This window comes from Lissotriton vulgaris, chromosome 7 (assembly GCF_964263255.1).
Source record: "Lissotriton vulgaris chromosome 7, aLisVul1.2, whole genome shotgun sequence".
NCBI lineage: Eukaryota > Metazoa > Chordata > Amphibia > Caudata > Salamandridae > Lissotriton > Lissotriton vulgaris.
Window position 1 is genome coordinate 1,357,615,134 of NC_141695.1, and position 18,867 is coordinate 1,357,634,000.

An 18,867-nucleotide genomic window follows, 5' to 3' on the forward strand; every position below is an offset into this window, starting at 1 on the left:
AAACCAATGTCAGTGGGAAAGTTAGGGGCAATTTCAATGTAAAATTTGCTCATTATAAATGACAGTGCTACAACTTCATTCTTTAATTATGTATTTATTAAAAATGATAGTTTTTAAACATGATTTGATAAACATCCCTGCCACCGCCCTGATGACAATGCTGTTAATGAACTGAGAGGCAAGTCAGGGGTCATGTGTATCCGGTAGCTAGATTTGTATAATATATGGGAAATTTTTTTTATCTATTAAATCAAACAAAAGAGTTTGTTGTACAGCAGACATGGTGAACTCGCACATTTGAAGGTGCTCTCATATGTAATAATGAAGAAAATAGCGGCTCACTGAATTAAAATAGTTGCCTACGTTCACATCATTTGAAACCAGTTTATGGGTCAAGAGCATTACAAATAGGTAGAGTAGATTATTTAAGACACTAGACCTACAGGCTAGTAACATTTTTATGATTTTTCAAGGCCATGTGGCCATATCTAAAGAAGGGAAGCCCCCAGCCGACTGTGGGTCATACATACCAATTTCTTTGCTTAATGTGGAAGCAAAAGTATCGGCCAAATCTTTAGCGACCACATTGCAGGAGGTTCTGCCCTTGATAGTTCATCCTGACCAATCAGGATGTATTCCAAGTAGGAGCACCCGGCTTAACTTGAGGTGTCTCTATGGGGTGCTCCATTTCACTGAATTGTGCCGGGAAATACAGACCATAGCGATGGCCTTGGATGCGAGGATGCCGTTTGACTCGGTGGAGTGTAACGACATGTTTGCAGTTAAGACAGGCTTGGCTTTGGTCCTAAACGAAGGATGTGGGTCAAATTACTTTACCAGGCTCCCATGGCCAGAGTGAAGGTGAACGGTATGACCTCGCATAGCTTTGAGCTCCGAAGAAGAATTCTGCAGGGATGCCTACTGTCCCCATGATGTTTGCCCTGGCACTTGAACCATTGGCGGCGTGGAAAAGAATCTCCCTTTACGCGGATGATGCATTGCTATACATTGTACGCTTTCAGAGTTCCATAGTTTCATGAAGGTGTACCATATTTTTAGGGAGCACTCTGGATACATTATTAACTAGACTAAGTCAGTAGTATATCCTGTAATCAGGTGAGAGCCCTCCTTCGCCCGCCCCCATCTGCCACGAGATTTTCTGGCTCTAGTGAGCTCAGAGGGGTTTCGATATCTAGGGATCTATGTCATGCAAGACCCACAAGAGTCCCTTAGACGGAATAGTGAGCTGCAGTTAGAAAGACTTAAAGGGGATGTGACGCACTGAGGATCCCTGCCACTGACATTGGTGGGTAGAGCGGCCCTCTACAAGATGACTCTCACTGAGGCTGGTTATATATTAAAAAATAAGCCCTACAATATTCCGCCAGTAGTATTCAGGGGAATTGACCAAGAAGTCTGTAGACTGTTGTGAAAAAGGGGATCACAGAGAAATAGCCTTCGCCAAATTACAGTGACGGGTATATGACGGGTGTATGGCGGTTCCAGATATTCTGAAATACTACTTGACTTCACAACTGCTTGTAGTTAATGACTGGGTGCTCGTAGATCACCAGGATCCAACATTTAGGGTGAACAGAGCGTACATGGGCCGGGAGGGTATGAAAGACTTCTGTACGGGACGGCTGGGAGAGGTTGTTGGTCAGAACACACATGTTGCAATAGATGTATAGCAAGAGGCCACAAGGTTTCTAGGCTGGAAAGGGAACCGAATTGCTCCGAATCCACTATGGTGCAGCGCACACCTGTCAGAGGTAGGGGTTTGTAAGGATTTTGAAAATGGGAGCTCACTGGTATAGAGCACTTGGGTGATGTCTGGAGGAACTAGGCTTACATAACGTTTGCTGAACTGCAGGGAGAGTACGACCTGGCTGAATCTGAATGTTTCGGGCATACACAGTTGAGGCACACACTTTGCGGCACCTACCGGAAGGTAAGCAATTGCCTGACTCTTTGCCATATGAAGACCAAGTGCTAACTTAGGCTCTGACGCACAAGGGAGTGCTATTGATATACACGAAACTAATCCATAAAACTCCTAATTTACTGGGTCCCTTAAGGAAAGCGTGGGAAAGGGACCTGAGGATTCTAGAAGATGACGACTGGACAGAGGCTCTACAGCCCCCTCGGGATATAGCTATCAGAGTGCGGTTCAGACTGGTCCAGTTTAAAGTATTCCACAGGTAATATTATGCGCAGACGCTCTTGCATAAAATAGGTAGGGCTGAGTCCCCATTAAGCAGGAGAGGCTGTGGGAGCGAGAGGCCTTTTTTCACACCCTTTGGGACTGAGGAAATATAAAATTTTATGGTCAGAAATGTTCCCTAACGTGTACCCCACCGTCTCCATGTACGAGCTTAAAGTGCATGTAACTTCCCTCCTGTGCCAGCTATGAAGACGCAAATACATTTGCGTCCAACGTTAACATGTCCTCTTTCAGATCCGCCATGAATGGATCGATAATTCAGTTCCTAAGTATGCCTTGCCAACGTCTTTTTATGGTGCACTCTCACGTTTTTCCCTAGCCAGGGCTAGGCCCTGATTTCTGTCATCACGCCTTTCTGTTCTCTGCCTCCTGAAAAGCTGCAACGTGGGATGCTCCCTGACCTCTGTCCTACTCCCTGCGCGGCGAGTGGTGCCCGGCTCGGCCTGCTTGCCTGCCAAAGACAGTATTTTGCCTTCAAGTTATCAGTATAGCCGAGCTCAGCTCCTCGAAAACACATTCCAGTCTAGCAGAGTAGATAAACAATTCCCCGGCTGCAGAGCAAAGGGCCCGGCCTCTCTGTCTCCATGCAAGTAATTCATTGCTTCTGTTACCATGGTAGGCCCATGACTCCTCGCATTACACGCAGACACGTAGGCACATATGCACTCAGTATAGAATAGCCTCTGCCCGAGAGACCTTTTCCTTCTAGATAATATAGTTCCTTAAACACAAGATATCAGATATGATTTAGGAACGAGTTGATCTGACATGCCAGACTTCTGTCTCTCCCCTCTAGGGCTAAATGTCAAGTCCCCTGCACCCTCCAGCCTCACGTCAGTCACACGTCATGCTGCTGCGCGCGCATCTTTGCCACAGATTTCTGCTGACACTGCAAGATTCCACTAAGTATCCACCCACTTGTGACACCTTCATGTGACGTTTCCTAGCACACGCCTCTGTGTACGCCCTAGTGCACGCCTTCTGATTACGTATAAGATAATCGATAAGAGATCAAGACAGGCCTGGCGTAGACCAAGATGAGATGAATGCATTTAACAAATGGGGTCAGAATATAGCAGATGGAAAACATGATAAACAGAATTGTATAAATAGCATGTACAAAAAGATCCGAAAAGCAGTAGTACAAATACACGAAAGAAGACAGCCTGAAATAGGAATAGATTCAGACAAGAATGAATCCTCGGGGGAAGAGGAGCAACCCGAGACAATGACACAAACATTGCAATTACCAGCTAAAGAAGTGATAGCTTATGTAGGTAAGGGAAGACACTTTAATAATAATATGCGTCCAGTACGTCCAGAAAGTAAGAGAGTTTTTCAAGCAGCCATGTCAAATCCAAGGACTCCTGAACATTTGTTTCAGGCTACCGATAAAATACTTCAAGATCGAATGGGGTACCATGTACTCAATTCTATGGATGAACAAGAACTAGCTCGGTCCGCCGTACAATGGGCTGACAATTCTAGTACGTATAATGATGATGTAGTAGCTCAGACATTCTTGAGCCTTTCCCCTGATGAACAGAAATTAGCTAGTGTATACATGATTCAGCATCTCATTAGTCTGTTTAAAAGCCAACATTCTGATCCAGGTCCCTTACCGGCCATACTGGTAGAACTGCTCTCTAATAGATGGAGAGGTCTAGGTACCGATCTAATTAAAGAAATTCTAGAACAGAGACTCAAGTATAATACGTTCCTGAAACCACAGTTTAAGTCAGCTCCACCACCCCAAGAAAGAAAAATGTATTACTTCGGCAGACAGAATCCCTTACGAGAAGTACATCCAGTGAGAAAAGAAGATGACACACTAGAACGTGTATATGTATATACACCCCTCACTAAAATAGAATTGCTAGAAATGAAGAAGCTAGTACCCTGTCACGATAAAGACCCTGCAGGTTTTCACCGAGAAATTAAAGATATGCTACTCATGGGTGACTATACATATTCAGATATTATGAAAATGTTAAAAGTACTGTTGCCAGCCGGCATTTACGAGAAACTCAAAGAGAAAGAATGGGAGGTGGGAGATAAAAAGATCAATTGGACCGAAATAGAGGACGAGGAAAATGGTCGTACTCCAGGGGTAGGCCTTGGGGAAAAAGCTAAAGCATTACCAGGATTAATTGTACAGGTTCTGCCAAGATTATTGACCACGAAAAAGGAAGACTGGGACGCAATCTCAGCCTGTAAACAGAAACACGATGAAGACACTAGTGATTATTATTCTAGATTCGAGAAATGTTTTATTATTAACAGTGGCCTGAAACCAAGTAGCGAGTCATACCCGCACCTTTTTGTAACCAAATTAGTCGAGAATTCCCTGCCCCAGGTTAAGAACCATGTATATAAAGTCGAGAGCACATGGCAAGCAAATTCACCATCCCAAATGTTACAAATGTTACAGTACCACCAGAACAGAATTAGAGAAGAACAAGATCACGAACAAAGACGTATGAAAGATACGAAAATGAAAATGTTAGTTGCTCAGTCAGTCCCAGCTGACGGTCAGAAAAGGGGTATGACACAGTCTAGTAATTCGGCGGCTCCCGTTAAAGGGACGTGCAACTATTGCAAACAGCCAGGTCACTATGTAAATGAATGTGCCGTCCTGAAACACAACATATCCACAGGTAAAACTAAAGAGAGACCCCGTCAGCCTAGACAGGACCAGATCCAACATCAGGTCCAGCAACATGTTCCACAGAACACACAGCCAATGCATGCTCCCCAACAGACAGTACAGACGGTAGCAGTACCACAGCCTCAGCCTATTGCCGCGGCACAGCAAGTTTCACAACAGATGTACCAGTATGCCCAATCTGATTATCCCGATTATCAGCGATATACATGAAACAGCCTAGCGAGGGAAGTTGGCTTGCCTCTTATTGAAGTACCTGTAGATCAAGAGGGTCCTTATGTACATAGTCAAGTTTTAGGAAAGGATAGAAAGTTTCTGATTGATACAGGGGCAAGTCGAACAACGATAAGTCACAATGAGGTTCCAGGGGCACCCCTCTCAGGCACACAGAATGTTTCCCTTGGTTTTTCAGGACAGCCTATTGTTAATGAGGTATCGAAACCCGTTCCCCTGGCAGTTGGTCCATTGTCACGTACTACAGACTTACTACTCACGAAGTCATGTCCAGAAAACTTGTTAGGTATCAAGACACTGAAGGCTCTAGGAGCGGTCATATGTTGTTCCCCGGAAGGAGTTAGACTATTTCTGCGTGACTTTAAGGGTCACTATGTGTTACGAGATTTTGATGACAGATTGAAAAATGTACCAAAGCATTTATGGGCAAAAGGCCCAACTGATGTAGGTTGTATGCACATTACACCATACCGTGTCACACTCAAGCCAGGTGTTGTTCTGCCCCGAATCCGACAATACAAGTTACCACCCGATGCTGTAGTGGCTTTACTGGAAATCATCGAAGAGCTCATTGCACAGGGAGTGGTTGTCGAAACCGACTCCAATCTATGTAATTCCCCTATCATTCCGATTCTTAAACGTACTGACCCAAATGCACCACCTGTTTATCGGTTGGTGATTGATCTGCGAGAACTAAATAAATGTATTGTGCCACAGTACCCTGTGGTCCCCGACATCTCATCCTTATTGACTGCTATTGATTCAGAGGCGACGTTCTTTACTGTAATTGACCTCAAGAACGCCTTCTTCAGTGTCCCCATTGATCCAGAAAGCCAATATCTTTTCGGATTCTGTTTAAATGGGCGAAGCTTCAAATTTGCACGCGCACCTCAAGGATTCACAGAAAGCCCCAGCATCTACAGCCAAGCACTAAAAAGACAACTTGACAGTATTCAAATGCCAGTTAACACTGCCCTGTTGCAGTAAGTCGATCTGCTGATCACCGCTCGTAGCGAACCTGAATGTGAACACGCATCACTGACAGTCTTACATTTTCTAGCTGACAAGGGACACAAGGTTTCCCCTTCAAAGTTACAATTCTGTGTTCAGCAAGTGGTGTACCTTGGGCACTTGCTGTCCAAAAGGGGGAGACAGCTAACACCTGACCGCATCGAGTTAATTGCACACTTACCGCAACCCACGACACAAAAGGAAGTGCGGGCCTTCATAGGCCTCACCTCTTACTGCCGACAATGGATTCCCCAGTACGCATTTCTTGCCAAGCCACTTATACAGTTGACAACACAGGAGGCAGCGACTTCGACTGCCCTCCCTTGGACTCAGGAACATACACAGGCTTTTGAAGAATTAAAGAAAGCATTATGTCAAGCACCAGTTTTAGCAACACCATGTTACAGCAAACCTTTTACACTCTTTGTTACAGAACGAGATGGTACAGCATTGTCTGTCCTCACACAAGATCAAGCAGGTTCACATAAGCCTTGTGCTTATTTTTTGAGTACACTAGACCCAGTAGCCCAGGCTCTGCCTGCGTGCTTAAAATCAGTTGCAGCAACAGCCTTAGCAATCCGACAAAGTGATTCCATAGTGTTAGGACATCCTCTGACAGTACAAGTTCCACACTCGGTGGAAGTTCTTTTAAACAGAACACAGACTCAACACTTGACTATAGCACGACTGACAGGTTATGAATTGACATTGTTCCAGCCACACATAGAAATCAGACGCTGTAACATACTCAATCCTGCCACACTGTTACCTTCAAACATTACAGATCCAGCTCCACATGACTGTATAGAGATCATTAATGCAGTAACAAAGCCCCGACGAGACTTGACAGATGTTGCACTGACTAACCCAGACCTGACACTTTACGTGGATGGTTCATGTATGAGAACAAGCACAGGAGAGTTAGTGGCCGCATATGCAGTGACCACTGAAACTGAAGTCAAAGAAACCCACCGTATTGATACATTGTCTGCTCAAGCTGCAGAGCTTATTGCCCTGACCCGAGCCTGTATAATAGCCAAAAACAGGAATGTTAACATATACACAGATTCACGTTATGCCTTTGGAGTCGTACACGACTTCGGTGTGCTCTGGCAGGAAAGAGGTTTCTTGACCTCTCACGGAGCAAAAATACAGCATGGTCCCCTCATTCAAGCACTTTTAGAAGCAATACATCTGCCTTCAGCCATAGCCATCATGAAATGTAAAGCACATACTAAAGTTACCGGTACCATTTCCCAGGGTAATGACCTGGCAGATCAAACCGCGAAACACACAGCTCTGACTCATACATCTGCAGCTGACATGACAAAGACAATAGTTCCGACATCTACACATTGCATGACAGTTAAGGATCCCGCACTAGATGTAATTGACATACAGACACATGCTACTCCAGACGAAATAAAGAAATTGACTGAACTAGAAGGGGTCCAGACAGATCAGGGGTGGATGACGAAGGGAAAAGCCACATGGTTTCTCCCCGACTCTATGGTTCAAGTTATGATCAATACTGTACATAGTCCAGCACATCTGGGAGAAAAAGCCATGTTAGACTGTTTACAGAATCTCTGGTACAACAAACATTTACGAGCAGCAGCAAAACAGAAAGTGCGTACTTGCATGATCTGTTGTCAGTTCAATCCAGGCAAAAGTATTCCTGTAGAGCAAGGTGGATTCAATCCTCCCGATTACCCTTTTGAAGTCCTCCAGATGGATTATATCCAGATGGAACGATGTCGAGGATTCAAATATGTCCTCGTAGTTGTTTGTGCACTTTCCCGTTGGACAGAAGCATATCCAGTCCCAGATTACACTGCTCCGACCAATGCCAAGCAGCTGGTTCGTGAATACTTCCCACGGTACGGTTTGCCTCGTGTCGTGTACTCAGATAACGGCCAGCCATTCTCATCCGAATTAATGAAGCAGGTTTCCCTCTTGCTAGGATATCAGTGGAAATTCCACTGCGTCCGACATCCCGAGGCAGCAGGTCTCGTGGAACGTCACAATCAGACACTGAAAACTCGTCCTGCAAAAATATGTGCCGAAAAAGGGGTAGACTGGATAGTCGCCTTGCCAGTTGCATTATTTTACATGAGAATGGTTGCGCACTCGAGAACAGGGCTATCCCCGTATGAGGTGGTCTTCGGTAGGCCACCGAATATGTGGGGGACGCCTATACCAAGAAAGTTAACTGATGTTGATAGTAATATGTTGACAGATTACCTTGCCTCCTTGATGTCTGCACTACAATCATGTCGTTCACAGGTAGCTGCAGCCTTTCCCGACAACACCGAGGTGAAGCCACATGAGATTACACCAGGAACATTCGTTTTTGTGCGCAATTTCGACAGGAAAAGCCCGCTGGAGCCCCGCTGGCAGGAGCCGAAGCTCGTCTTATTGACAACGAGGACGGCCGTGAAACTTGAGGGCCGTAAAGGATGGGTCCATATGAGTCATGTTAAGAAGCTTTACGGAACACCGCCAGAGACTGACTCATCCTCCCCCTCTAAGGACTGCCCAGATTCCAGTGACTCTAAACTCCCCCTGGTAGAGAAAACTCCTCAACAAGAATATCGTTTAAAGCTGAGGTCTAGCAAGTCAGACAGTTTAATTGTTTAAGTCCTCCCCTAGGTGAATCGGTTAGACAGTTTCTGACATGTATCCGTTAGACCCCAATAGAGAGAGAGATAGACAGAAACAGCTCAAGAAACGAGAATATTGTAAATCTCTTCGTAGTCACTGTATTGTGACATTACTGATTATGTTTTTTCTGAGTCTTACGATTATTGCTGCAAGTATTCTATTACATATGTATTTCCCTCTCTCCATACATGCACATTTCTTTTCAAACAGCACTGTCGAGCATACTTTCAGTGAACTACCCCCTCATGAGTTATCTTACCGACTTGCGCTGCGCAACAATACTTTCATCAGTATGTTACATCATTCTCATCAGACCAGCAATGCTACCAATTGTTGGATATGTAGCCGACTTCCTCCCTATCAGAAATACAAGGGAGTCTTGCCTCTTTTCCCGTATCCGTTCACACATAATGGTTCCTGTGGTGCATGGTTTAGTTTAATAAACTCCTTAGACTCTGAGTCCGTAGTATACAAAGGTAGTTGGATATGGGGAAATCTGAACACAGTTCTGCTTAAAGCATGTTACCCTAACAAGGAGGGTCTCCCACAAAGGACAGGGACCGATCTAGAAAATGAAGTATAAGGATTAGGTAATTATACACTCAACCTCATGATTCTAAATGTTCAGTCTGATACAGGACCAGACTTACCCTCTATGTCAGTACTACCCGTCAAAGGCGAATTATGTGTCAGAAAGAATGGTTCAGTACCTCTAGGTCATAGTAAATGTACTACTGTGATCAAATTCAGTGACAAAGTCAAGTCTACATTCAAAGCTACCCGCCATTCCTATTTCATTTGTGGTCATACAGCCTATATACGTTTGCCACTAGATTGGGATGGGACATGTTACATTGCATTCCTTCTGCCACCTGTTTTTCTAGCTCCACCTGATTATCATAGAAACTCCCGACTAGTACCTAACAGACCCAAGAGAGATCTCCCACTTGTCGACTATACTGAAACGGCATGGGAACGATACACAGATTTCAATAAAGGTTTTTTTCCCTACTTAGGTGCTATCTTTAATAGTAAGTCTATACGTCACTTGACCAGAACCCTTGAAGCAGTAGTGAATGAAACCACTTCCGCCCTAGGTAACTTGACCGAGGAACAGTCTGCTATGAGACTTGTCGTTCTTCAAAATCGTCTCGTCCTTGACGTCATCCTGGCCGATAGGGGCGGGGCCTGTAAAGTTCTCGGATCGAGCTGCTGTGTTTTCATTCCTAATAATGCACCATCAGTATATAAAGCCATTACACGCCTCCATAAGATTGCAAGTCAGATACACCAGAATCCAGGTACTTGGACTTGGTCCGGTTGGTTCTGGAGCGTGTTGTCAGCCTGGGGATGGAAGGTCCTATCCTTCCTCGGAATAGCTCTTCTCATAGTATTCAGTTGTTGCCTATGTATCCAATGTGGGCCGGCGATTTGCGGCCTGTGCGCCACATCCTGTTTTCCTCATCCAAGTCCGCGTTCTAAATCCCGTCTAAAAAAGGAAGAGCAAATGATGTTATATGAACAAATAGATGGACTAATGAGGATTGATGTATCATGAAGGGTCCGTAGGGAACAAGGAGGGAATGAGGAAATATAAAATTTTATGGTCAGAAATGTTCCCTAACGTGTACCCCACCGTCTCCATGTACGAGCTTAAAGTGCATGTAACTTCCCTCCTGTGCCAGCTATGAAGACGCAAATACATTTGCGTCCAACGTTAACATGTCCTCTTTCAGATCCGCCATGAATGGATCGATAATTCAGTTCCTAAGTATGCCTTGCCAACGTCTTTTTATGGTGCACTCTCACGTTTTTCCCTAGCCAGGGCTAGGCCCTGATTTCTGTCATCACGCCTTTCTGTTCTCTGCCTCCTGAAACGCTGCAACGTGGGACCTGACCTCTGTCCTACTCCCTGCGCGGCGAGTGGTGCCCGGCTCGGCCTGCTTGCCTGTCAAAGACAGTATTTTGCCTTCAAGTTATCAGTATAGCCGAGCTCAGCTCCTCGAAAACACATTCCAGTCTAGCAGAGTAGATAAACAATTCCCCGGCTGCAGAGCAAAGGGCCCGGCCTCTCTGTCTCCATGCAAGTAATTCATTGCTTCTGTTACCATGGTAGGCCCATGACTCCTCGCATTACACGCAGACACGTAGGCACATATGCACTCAGTATAGAATAGCCTCTGCCCGAGAGACCTTTTCCTTCTAGATAATATAGTTCCTTAAACACAAGATATCAGATATGATTTAGGAACGAGTTGATCTGACATGCCAGACTTCTGTCTCTCCCCTCTAGGGCTAAATGTCAAGTCCCCTGCACCCTCCAGCCTCACGTCAGTCACACGTCATGCTGCTGCGCGCGCATCCTTGCCACAGATTTCTGCTGACACTGCAAGATTCCACTAAGTATCCACCCACTTGTGACACCTTCATGTGACGTTTCCTAGCACACGCCTCTGTGTACGCCCTAGTGCACGCCTTCTGATTACGTATTGCTATGCACATGTGTCCTTATCTCGTTTCCTCTCAGCTGTTACGCCTTCTGTATTGGTCACCATTCTGTGCATTAACTATAAAAGTTATGTTCTGTCAATAAAGTAGGCTCTATACCTTCCTGATCCTTTATGGTGAAAGGAACATGATATCCAAGTTCGAACCATTCCATTTTATGGAATAAAACCCACTTTGAAACTCAGCTGCCACGGACTTTGTGTCTCTTTATTTCCGATTGAGTTATTATTATTGAACTTTACCGCATAGAAATTCTGACGGTAAATTACTATTTACCACAGGACTACCAGCTGGTTCGAGGTTATTGGGCTCAGGTGACATCAATAATGGCAAGGGTGGTAGAGGTGGAGGTCCCCCTTGAACCCAAATGGTTACTCCTGGGGTTAAAAGGGGAGCAGGATTGGCCCAGGTATCAAGAAGGCTGGTTCAGAGTGGAGTGACCTGGAGGGCATACAGGGGACAGGGCTGGCTGAACCCATGGGAAGGTTTCTGGGGAGTAATTGGGAGAGGGTAAAATGTTGGTATAGAAAGATGGTTTGTGAGACACCAAGGGAAAACTATTCAAGTGATTTAACCTCATTATGACATGGTATGTGAAGCCTAGGATTTCAATAAAAAAAAGACTTACAAAAATTAGATGGTACCCAAATCCACAAGTAAAACATTTCTGGGAGGCAGCAAGTGAAACAGAACAAATCAGAGGTAGCAATGAGATGAAGACTGAACAGTTCATGAAAAGCAGCAAGAAACGTAAGAAAATACTGAGATGACACACCCAGATGAGTTTTAAATGTCATTAACAAAAAAAAATGAAAATTAAAATGTCACAAAAGAAATTTATGTTATGTACCTAATTAAAAGAACAACAATTCTGAAATTGTACACTAACTGTGTGAAATTAGTGCCTTGAAAGACACTCATTTTAACAGAGAACTAGAATATACAGCTGAAAAAGTACCTTCGATTCAGATGAGCATTACGGAGTGCAACACAAACCAGGCAAGCAGGTTAGGGCTGAAGTCAGATGATAAAAGTGCTTCTAAAAAGAGCTGTGACATCAGACGACTGAAGGTGACGTAAAACATGCAACCGGAGTGTAAAGGTGAATAAAGTGTAATCTACCTGCAAATGTTTAATAGATTACTGTTCGACCACTACTGCATTTACAGTAAACAGGCACTTTAAGTGACAACAATGGTAGTGTAAGCACAGCAGGATACAGCCAATGGTCATGAAGGTCAACGTCTTTCCGGTTTTAAAGAAAGGAAGATACATACTCTCATCTGGCAGAGGAGTCCCCAGGATTGTATTCTGCATGACTTCCAGCTCCCGAACTTTCTCGTTGAGGCTTTGCAACCGCTGTCGGACGTCCTTTGCCTGACAAGCAGAAAGGTATCAGAAGTAACATACGGAGGCGAACTAAGAAATGAACTATTAAGCCACACTAGAGTTGAGACACCTCACACCAGAGACATGGCACAAATTCTAATTCGTATTAGATGTTCCCTCTCAGGAAAGTAGCACATTTGCATGCACTGCGTGCAAGGACTCTTACCAACATTCTGGCTTCAATCTAAAGCATTCTACCTCCATTTAAAAATCCTAGATAGACAGCACGGACACTAGTGAAGCCAAATGAATGATACCAGCAAGCAGAGTCCACTGGGGAAAACATGCCAGGATAATCCAGATCTTTCATGTCTCCAAAGTAAAATAACATTTTAAACACTTTAGTGACTGTTTAAATTGGGAGGAAAGAGATAGGAACCCGGTGGACATGCTATCTGGCTAAGCCACACTCAACATGTGGTGCGAGCAGATTAGCTGTGTAACCTCAACAGGCCTCGACAGAACCTTGGTGTAAGGATGACTTTGTCTGCATTTCATCTGTAAAGTGACAGGTAAGTGCTTGGACATTGACCATGCAGTTGTGTCTCCGAAAATGCTGAATTACCGTAACAAAGAAGAATCTTGAAACGTAACCATGTAATTAAAGTGACTTGTCCAAGTTGGGAATTTCTTAGATGGTCTGTCCCAAAGCAGTTTTCCTAATGCTCAGGATAGGCAAACACCTACTTTTGCTTTCTTTTTTAATCATATAGGTTCATATAAGCTTCTATAACACAGCATAGAAAAAAGCATGGAAAGTGGGAAGCAGCAGTTCAAACTTACATTAAATTCCCTCTTGTGGCTTTCTTACCAGTAAGTTAAAAAACATATCAGTGGTACCCACCTTGCCTCAAGGAAAATGGCAGCAATCTATGGGTTAATTTCTGGTCCAGTGTCATGTCATGTGTCATGTCAAAGGTTTTTATATAGCGCAACTTATCACCGTAAGGTCTCACAGTGGTTTAATGTTTTAATAGGGATATTTTCTATAACTTCTCCAGGCTAAAACAAAGTTACCTGAAGGAATTCAGTGTACAAACAACTCTAAAGTCTGCACTTGACAAACACAAGGAAACAGATACAATATTATTTGTTTCCAAGAAATCTGGGCATGTGACAAGATATACATAGATAGTTATATATCCATTGACACACCAGCTGTCCAATCACGTGGAGGTCATGATCGTGGCGGCTTGCTTACGTTAAAAACAACAATCTTGGACAACAACATTTGCTCATCCAACTTGGACTCCCCATACTTTCAATTGTTTAATGTCACATATGAATCAAATGTCACACTTATTATTGTAAATTTTTACCATAATAATTGTATTTCTGCTAACACTGAAATATCGGGCTGTCTTGAAACAGCTTTAAGCAAACATATTATGGAGCTGAATACTGATCATGTAATATTATGGAGTGGGGATTTTAATTGTAGACCCTGCACTTTGTCACAGGAATCTGTATGTACTTACATGGAAGAATCCCCTAAGGCTCAATGTAATTTTGAACATACCCCCTACGGTAATGTTTTTAACTCTATATTATCCAAATTCTCCCTTTTTTTAACGTTAGACCCGATTACTGGGCAGGTGTGGAGGAGATTTCACACACCAATAGTAGTAGGGGTAGTCTTATTGACTTCATTGTACTTTCTGACTATTATAAACCCAAGTCACTAGATTTCTCAACTTTAAAAATACTTTTTAGTGATCACTTTCCTTTATTAATTCAGTTTGAAACACATATCAGGAAAGTGACTTCAATAGTGCCTCACTTAACCCATGACAGAAACAAGGATTTCGCGTGCAAATGGGCGTCCATAAACGCCAAGATGTTTTTTGAAAAATTACTGGACACAAATAGCCCACAATTCCCGACATGCCTCAAACGTGATCTAAATCCAAAAAGCATGTTAGAATATTTCACTGATATCACCACAACAGTAAACAAAATTAAAAAAAAAAATTATAGAAGGCACAGTGCCAGCAAGCGGTTCAAATGGTTTAATAGTGACAGCTCAAGGACACACACTAAGCTTATGGAGGCCGTGATAACAAAGCCCAGGGACCTAGAAATGTTAAGAGCTTGTAGACACCAGTACAAATAGTCCTTAGCGGAACGGAGGAAGGCCATCAGGAAGGAGGCTTGGAAGAGGATGTATGAAGCCAGTGTTACTAAAAGCTGTAGTCTCTTCTTCAAGACCATCAATGCCCCATTCTTCCAGGATAGCCATAATAACACTACTGACGTTACCATATTCTTTAATTTATTTAAAGTTTTATATAGCGCGAACAAGATCTTTGCAGATATCAGAGCGCTTTACAGAAACAGTAGGTAGGATAAACAAAACTCTTAAATCAATATGAGATTCCGTAGACAGTGAGTTGCAAAAATAGGGTATCAATCATACAAGAGTATACAGAGTAATAACAATCAAGAAACAATAATATGGAAACAGTACAATGTCTAAACGGATAAGATTATAGCACCCCAGGGGGTGAATAAACACAATGTTGAAGGCAGAGCAGTAGTCAGTAGTGGGTGCATTGCAGGTTATTGAGGCACTCAAGTCCTAGTGTACAAAGGTAAGTATTCAGACAGCCGATAATGAGGGAGCCAAATTCTGTCATTGTTCCAGTATCAATAGTGTTCAGGTGTATTTAGCCATAAGGATGGCCTTCACCTCTTTCTTGAAGAGTATAGTGGACGGGATAAGCCTGGTTTCTGGCGGGAGTGCATTCCAGATCCTAGGTGCCATTCCAGAGAAGGAGCATTTGTATGTTTTTTCCTTCCGGAATCTCTGTGGTTTCAGGAGGAGACTGTTTGTGCTTCTGTTGGATCTTGAGCCTCCTGATATGGTCAGCTTATGAGAGAGGTAGTTGGGTGCCTTGTGGTGTACGGCCGAGTGTGTCATACAGGCAATTTTCAACTGAATTCTGGCTTCAATAGGCAGCCAGTTCAGGGCTTTTAAGTCAGGGGATATATGCGAGTGTTTTCTTGAGCCGGTGAGGAGTCTCGCGGCCGCGTTCAGGGAGGCTCTTAGGGGAGCCGTTGTTGTCAGGGGGAGCCCGCTGAGAGCCACAATTCCGTAGTCTATGCGAGGAATGACTAAGGCTTGTACCACAGTTTGGAAGTCCTTGGGTGGTAGGAAGGGTTTGAGTTTTCTCAGCGTGTTGATTTGGAAGTTGGCTCCTTTAGTTGCTATGTTAATATGCTGCTGCATGTCGAGATTGCAGTCCAGTGTGATGCCAAGGGATTTTGCTGAGTCCACGATGGTGGGTTGGACATTGAGTGCGGTTAGATGATTGAGCCAGGTTTGGGTGATGGCCTTTTTCGCAGGAGGAGAGATCAGAAGGAACTCAGTTTTCAGAGCATTTAGTTTGAGGTGATTGTCGGCCAGCCAAGCTTGGGTGTTTCTTAGTGTGGCATTCAACAGTTTGATGTCTTCAGGGGATTGAAGCTTGAGGTAGAGCCGAGTGTCATCGGCGTACATATGGAAATGTACCTTAGAGGATTGAAGCAAGGTGGCGAGTGGTTCCATGACGAGGTTGAACAATGTGGGGGATAGGGAGGAACCTTGCGGAACGCCCAGTGTTACTGGCACAGGCGAGGACAGTGCGTTGTTGATCTTGAACCTCTGAGAACGGTTGTGCAGAAAGGACGTGAACCATTTGAGAACCGTCCCGGATATGCCCATTCTGGTATTTAGGAGCTCCAGTAGATTCTCGTGTTTGACCGTATCAAATGCTGAAGAGAGGTCAAGAAGGATGAGGAGGCAAGACTCATTGTGATCAAGGATTTGGAGGGCATCATCTATTATGTGTGTCATGGCCGTTTCCGTGCTATGCTTTGCTCTGAATCCGGATTGGTGAGAGTTGAGGAGGTCAAACTTCTCAATGTGTTTAGTCAGTTGGAGTTGTACGCATTTTTCTAACAGTTTTGCTAGAGTGGTGATATTGGTGATAGGACGATAGTTGTTTAGGTCGGCCGGGTCAGCTGTGGGTTTCTTGAGTATAGGCGTGACTTGCCCAATCTCGAGGGAATCTGGGATGAGCCCTTGCTGCAGGGAACAGTTGATGATTTTAGTCCAGAGTGGGAGGAACAGGGGGGTGAGGACTTTAACAGCATTGGCAGGTAGGGGATCTGTGTGATGATTGGCGGGTTTCAAGGTGACCAGCAGCTTGTGGATTGATTCTTCGGAATAGGTGTCGAAGGACGTCCATGAAGCGTTGTTTTTCGCATGAGTGTTAGTTATGCATATGGAGCCGGCGAAACGACTTACATCCTTGATGAGATCGCTTCTTATAGTGTCGTTCTTTTGCTTGAAGAAAGCAGAGAAGTCTTCGCAACTTGGGATAGCCTTTGTTAAGTTGTTGGGTTGTGGAGGTTGCGTTTTGGTTTGGGTTTTGACTAACTCGAAAAGTTTTTTTGGTCGGTTTTTAGCTTGATCCAGCTGTTGGCTAAAGAATATTGATTTCGAGCATTTGATTTTTCTGAAGTAAGCGTTTCTCTTACTCTTAAGCGTTCTAAGGTTCAGTGCTGAGGGGTCCGATCTCCACGCGCGCTCAGCTAAGCGCATCACACGTCTGTCTTCATTGAGTCTGCCATCGTACCATGGGTTTGAGTTCTTGGTGGAGACTCTCTTCAATTGTAAGGGTGCGGCCTCATTGATTATTGTAGACCTGGAGTCTAGGTAGAGGTTGGTCAATGAATGCACATCAGAGACGTCCGTCGGGGGAAGAAGGAGACTGCCTGTGTGGGCAGGCAAGGACTTTGGGTTAAGGTTCTTCAGGTCCCTCTTCCAAATCTTGGTTTTGGCAGGTTGCGCCGGGTTAAGTTTGACTTTTTCGTTGATGAAGAAGGTGATGATGTGGTGGTCTGACCAGTCACATGGTTCGATTGCGACTAGTTGGGTAGAGTCTACTTTGGCGATGATAAGGTCAATGATAGAGCCTTTTTCATGTGTCGGACCGTTGCAGATTTGGGTGAGGTCAAGCGCGTCGAGGAAAGTCTTAAGGCTCTTCACCACAGTGTCTTTCTGGTCATTCCAGTGGAGGTTGAAGTCTCCCAGGTAAATTTGATTGAGCTGTCGACCGGCGTTGGTGGATATCGTGTCCATTAGTTGTTGGGAGAAGATAAAGTTGTCACCGGGTGGGTGGTAAATAACATGAAGGGAGCACACAGGTTTGCCCTCACTAGTAATCTCAAGGCAGATGAGTTCGCAGGCGGAGGGGGAGGGGCCTTCAGTGACAGCTAGGTTGCTCCTGTAGATGCATGCGATTCCCCCGCCCGTCTTGCCATTCCTGTCGAGTCTAATAATGCGATAGTTGGGGGGGACTAGTATGTCCATTATAGGTGTGGATGTTTCAGTTAACCACGTTTCAGTCAGAATGGCTAGATCAATGCCCCTTGATAAGATGAGCTCCGCGATGCCAGAGGAGTGTCTCCGGGCCGATCTGCAGTTGAGCAGGATACACTTTAGTCTAGGGGTGAGGAGGGTGGGAGAATGTTCTAAGGAGAGGGGGATATTTTTGAGATTACAAGGGACAGAACTTCTGTCGCTCAGTGTGGGTGGCCTGAGGGGATTTGTGAGAATCGTGGGTATGGGGAGGTGTGTTGTGGGTGAGCGTTTTGTGGGACCTGGGCCATAGGAGCAGAGTAGATTGTGTAAGTCTCGGCCCGAAAGGGTGTTTAGGGTGCGACGGGGACGGCCGGTGGCCTTGCGATCAGGGATAGAGGGCCAGCGCGGGGAGAGCAGGGTGGAACGGTTTGAGGGGCGAATGGAGTCCTTGTTGGGCGGGGAAGTGTAGGGTAGTGGGTGCCTGGGGTGTGTGAGAAGAAGTTCTTTGATGTTGTGGAGCTCTTCCTTGACTTGTAGGAGGGTGGAGATGATCATGTCCAGTATTGGATTGGGGATGGAATTGGAAGTGAGAGCAGTGGGTGAGTGTTTGAGTCGGGTAATGGGGTGGGAACTGGATCGCATGTGACGGGATGTGCGCGCGATGGAGCAGGGCTCTGCGGTCCGAGTAGGTGGGGTAGCGTTCGAAGGATGAGAGAGTTTGTGAACCGGGGTCGGGGATGAGGACAGGGGGCGGTTGATAGCGTGAGTGATGGCGCTTGTGGTAGGCGGTGTGGGTGAGTTGAGGGATGAATGTAGACTGGAGAG

The 18,867-nt window shown here is 44.8% G+C and overlaps 1 protein-coding gene across 1 annotated transcript in view; it reads right to left on the reverse strand.

Moving 5' to 3' along the window:
• The window catches only part of LOC147703688 (syntaxin-4-like), a 288,867-nt gene that overhangs the window by 196,292 nt on the left and 73,708 nt on the right, over window positions 1-18,867 (reverse strand). Inside the window, exon 3 of the mRNA XM_086932046.1 lies at window positions 12,584-12,683. Within this exon, the coding sequence (XP_086788172.1) occupies window positions 12,584-12,683 (100 nt within the window). The remainder of the gene's footprint in view (window positions 1-12,583; window positions 12,684-18,867) is intronic.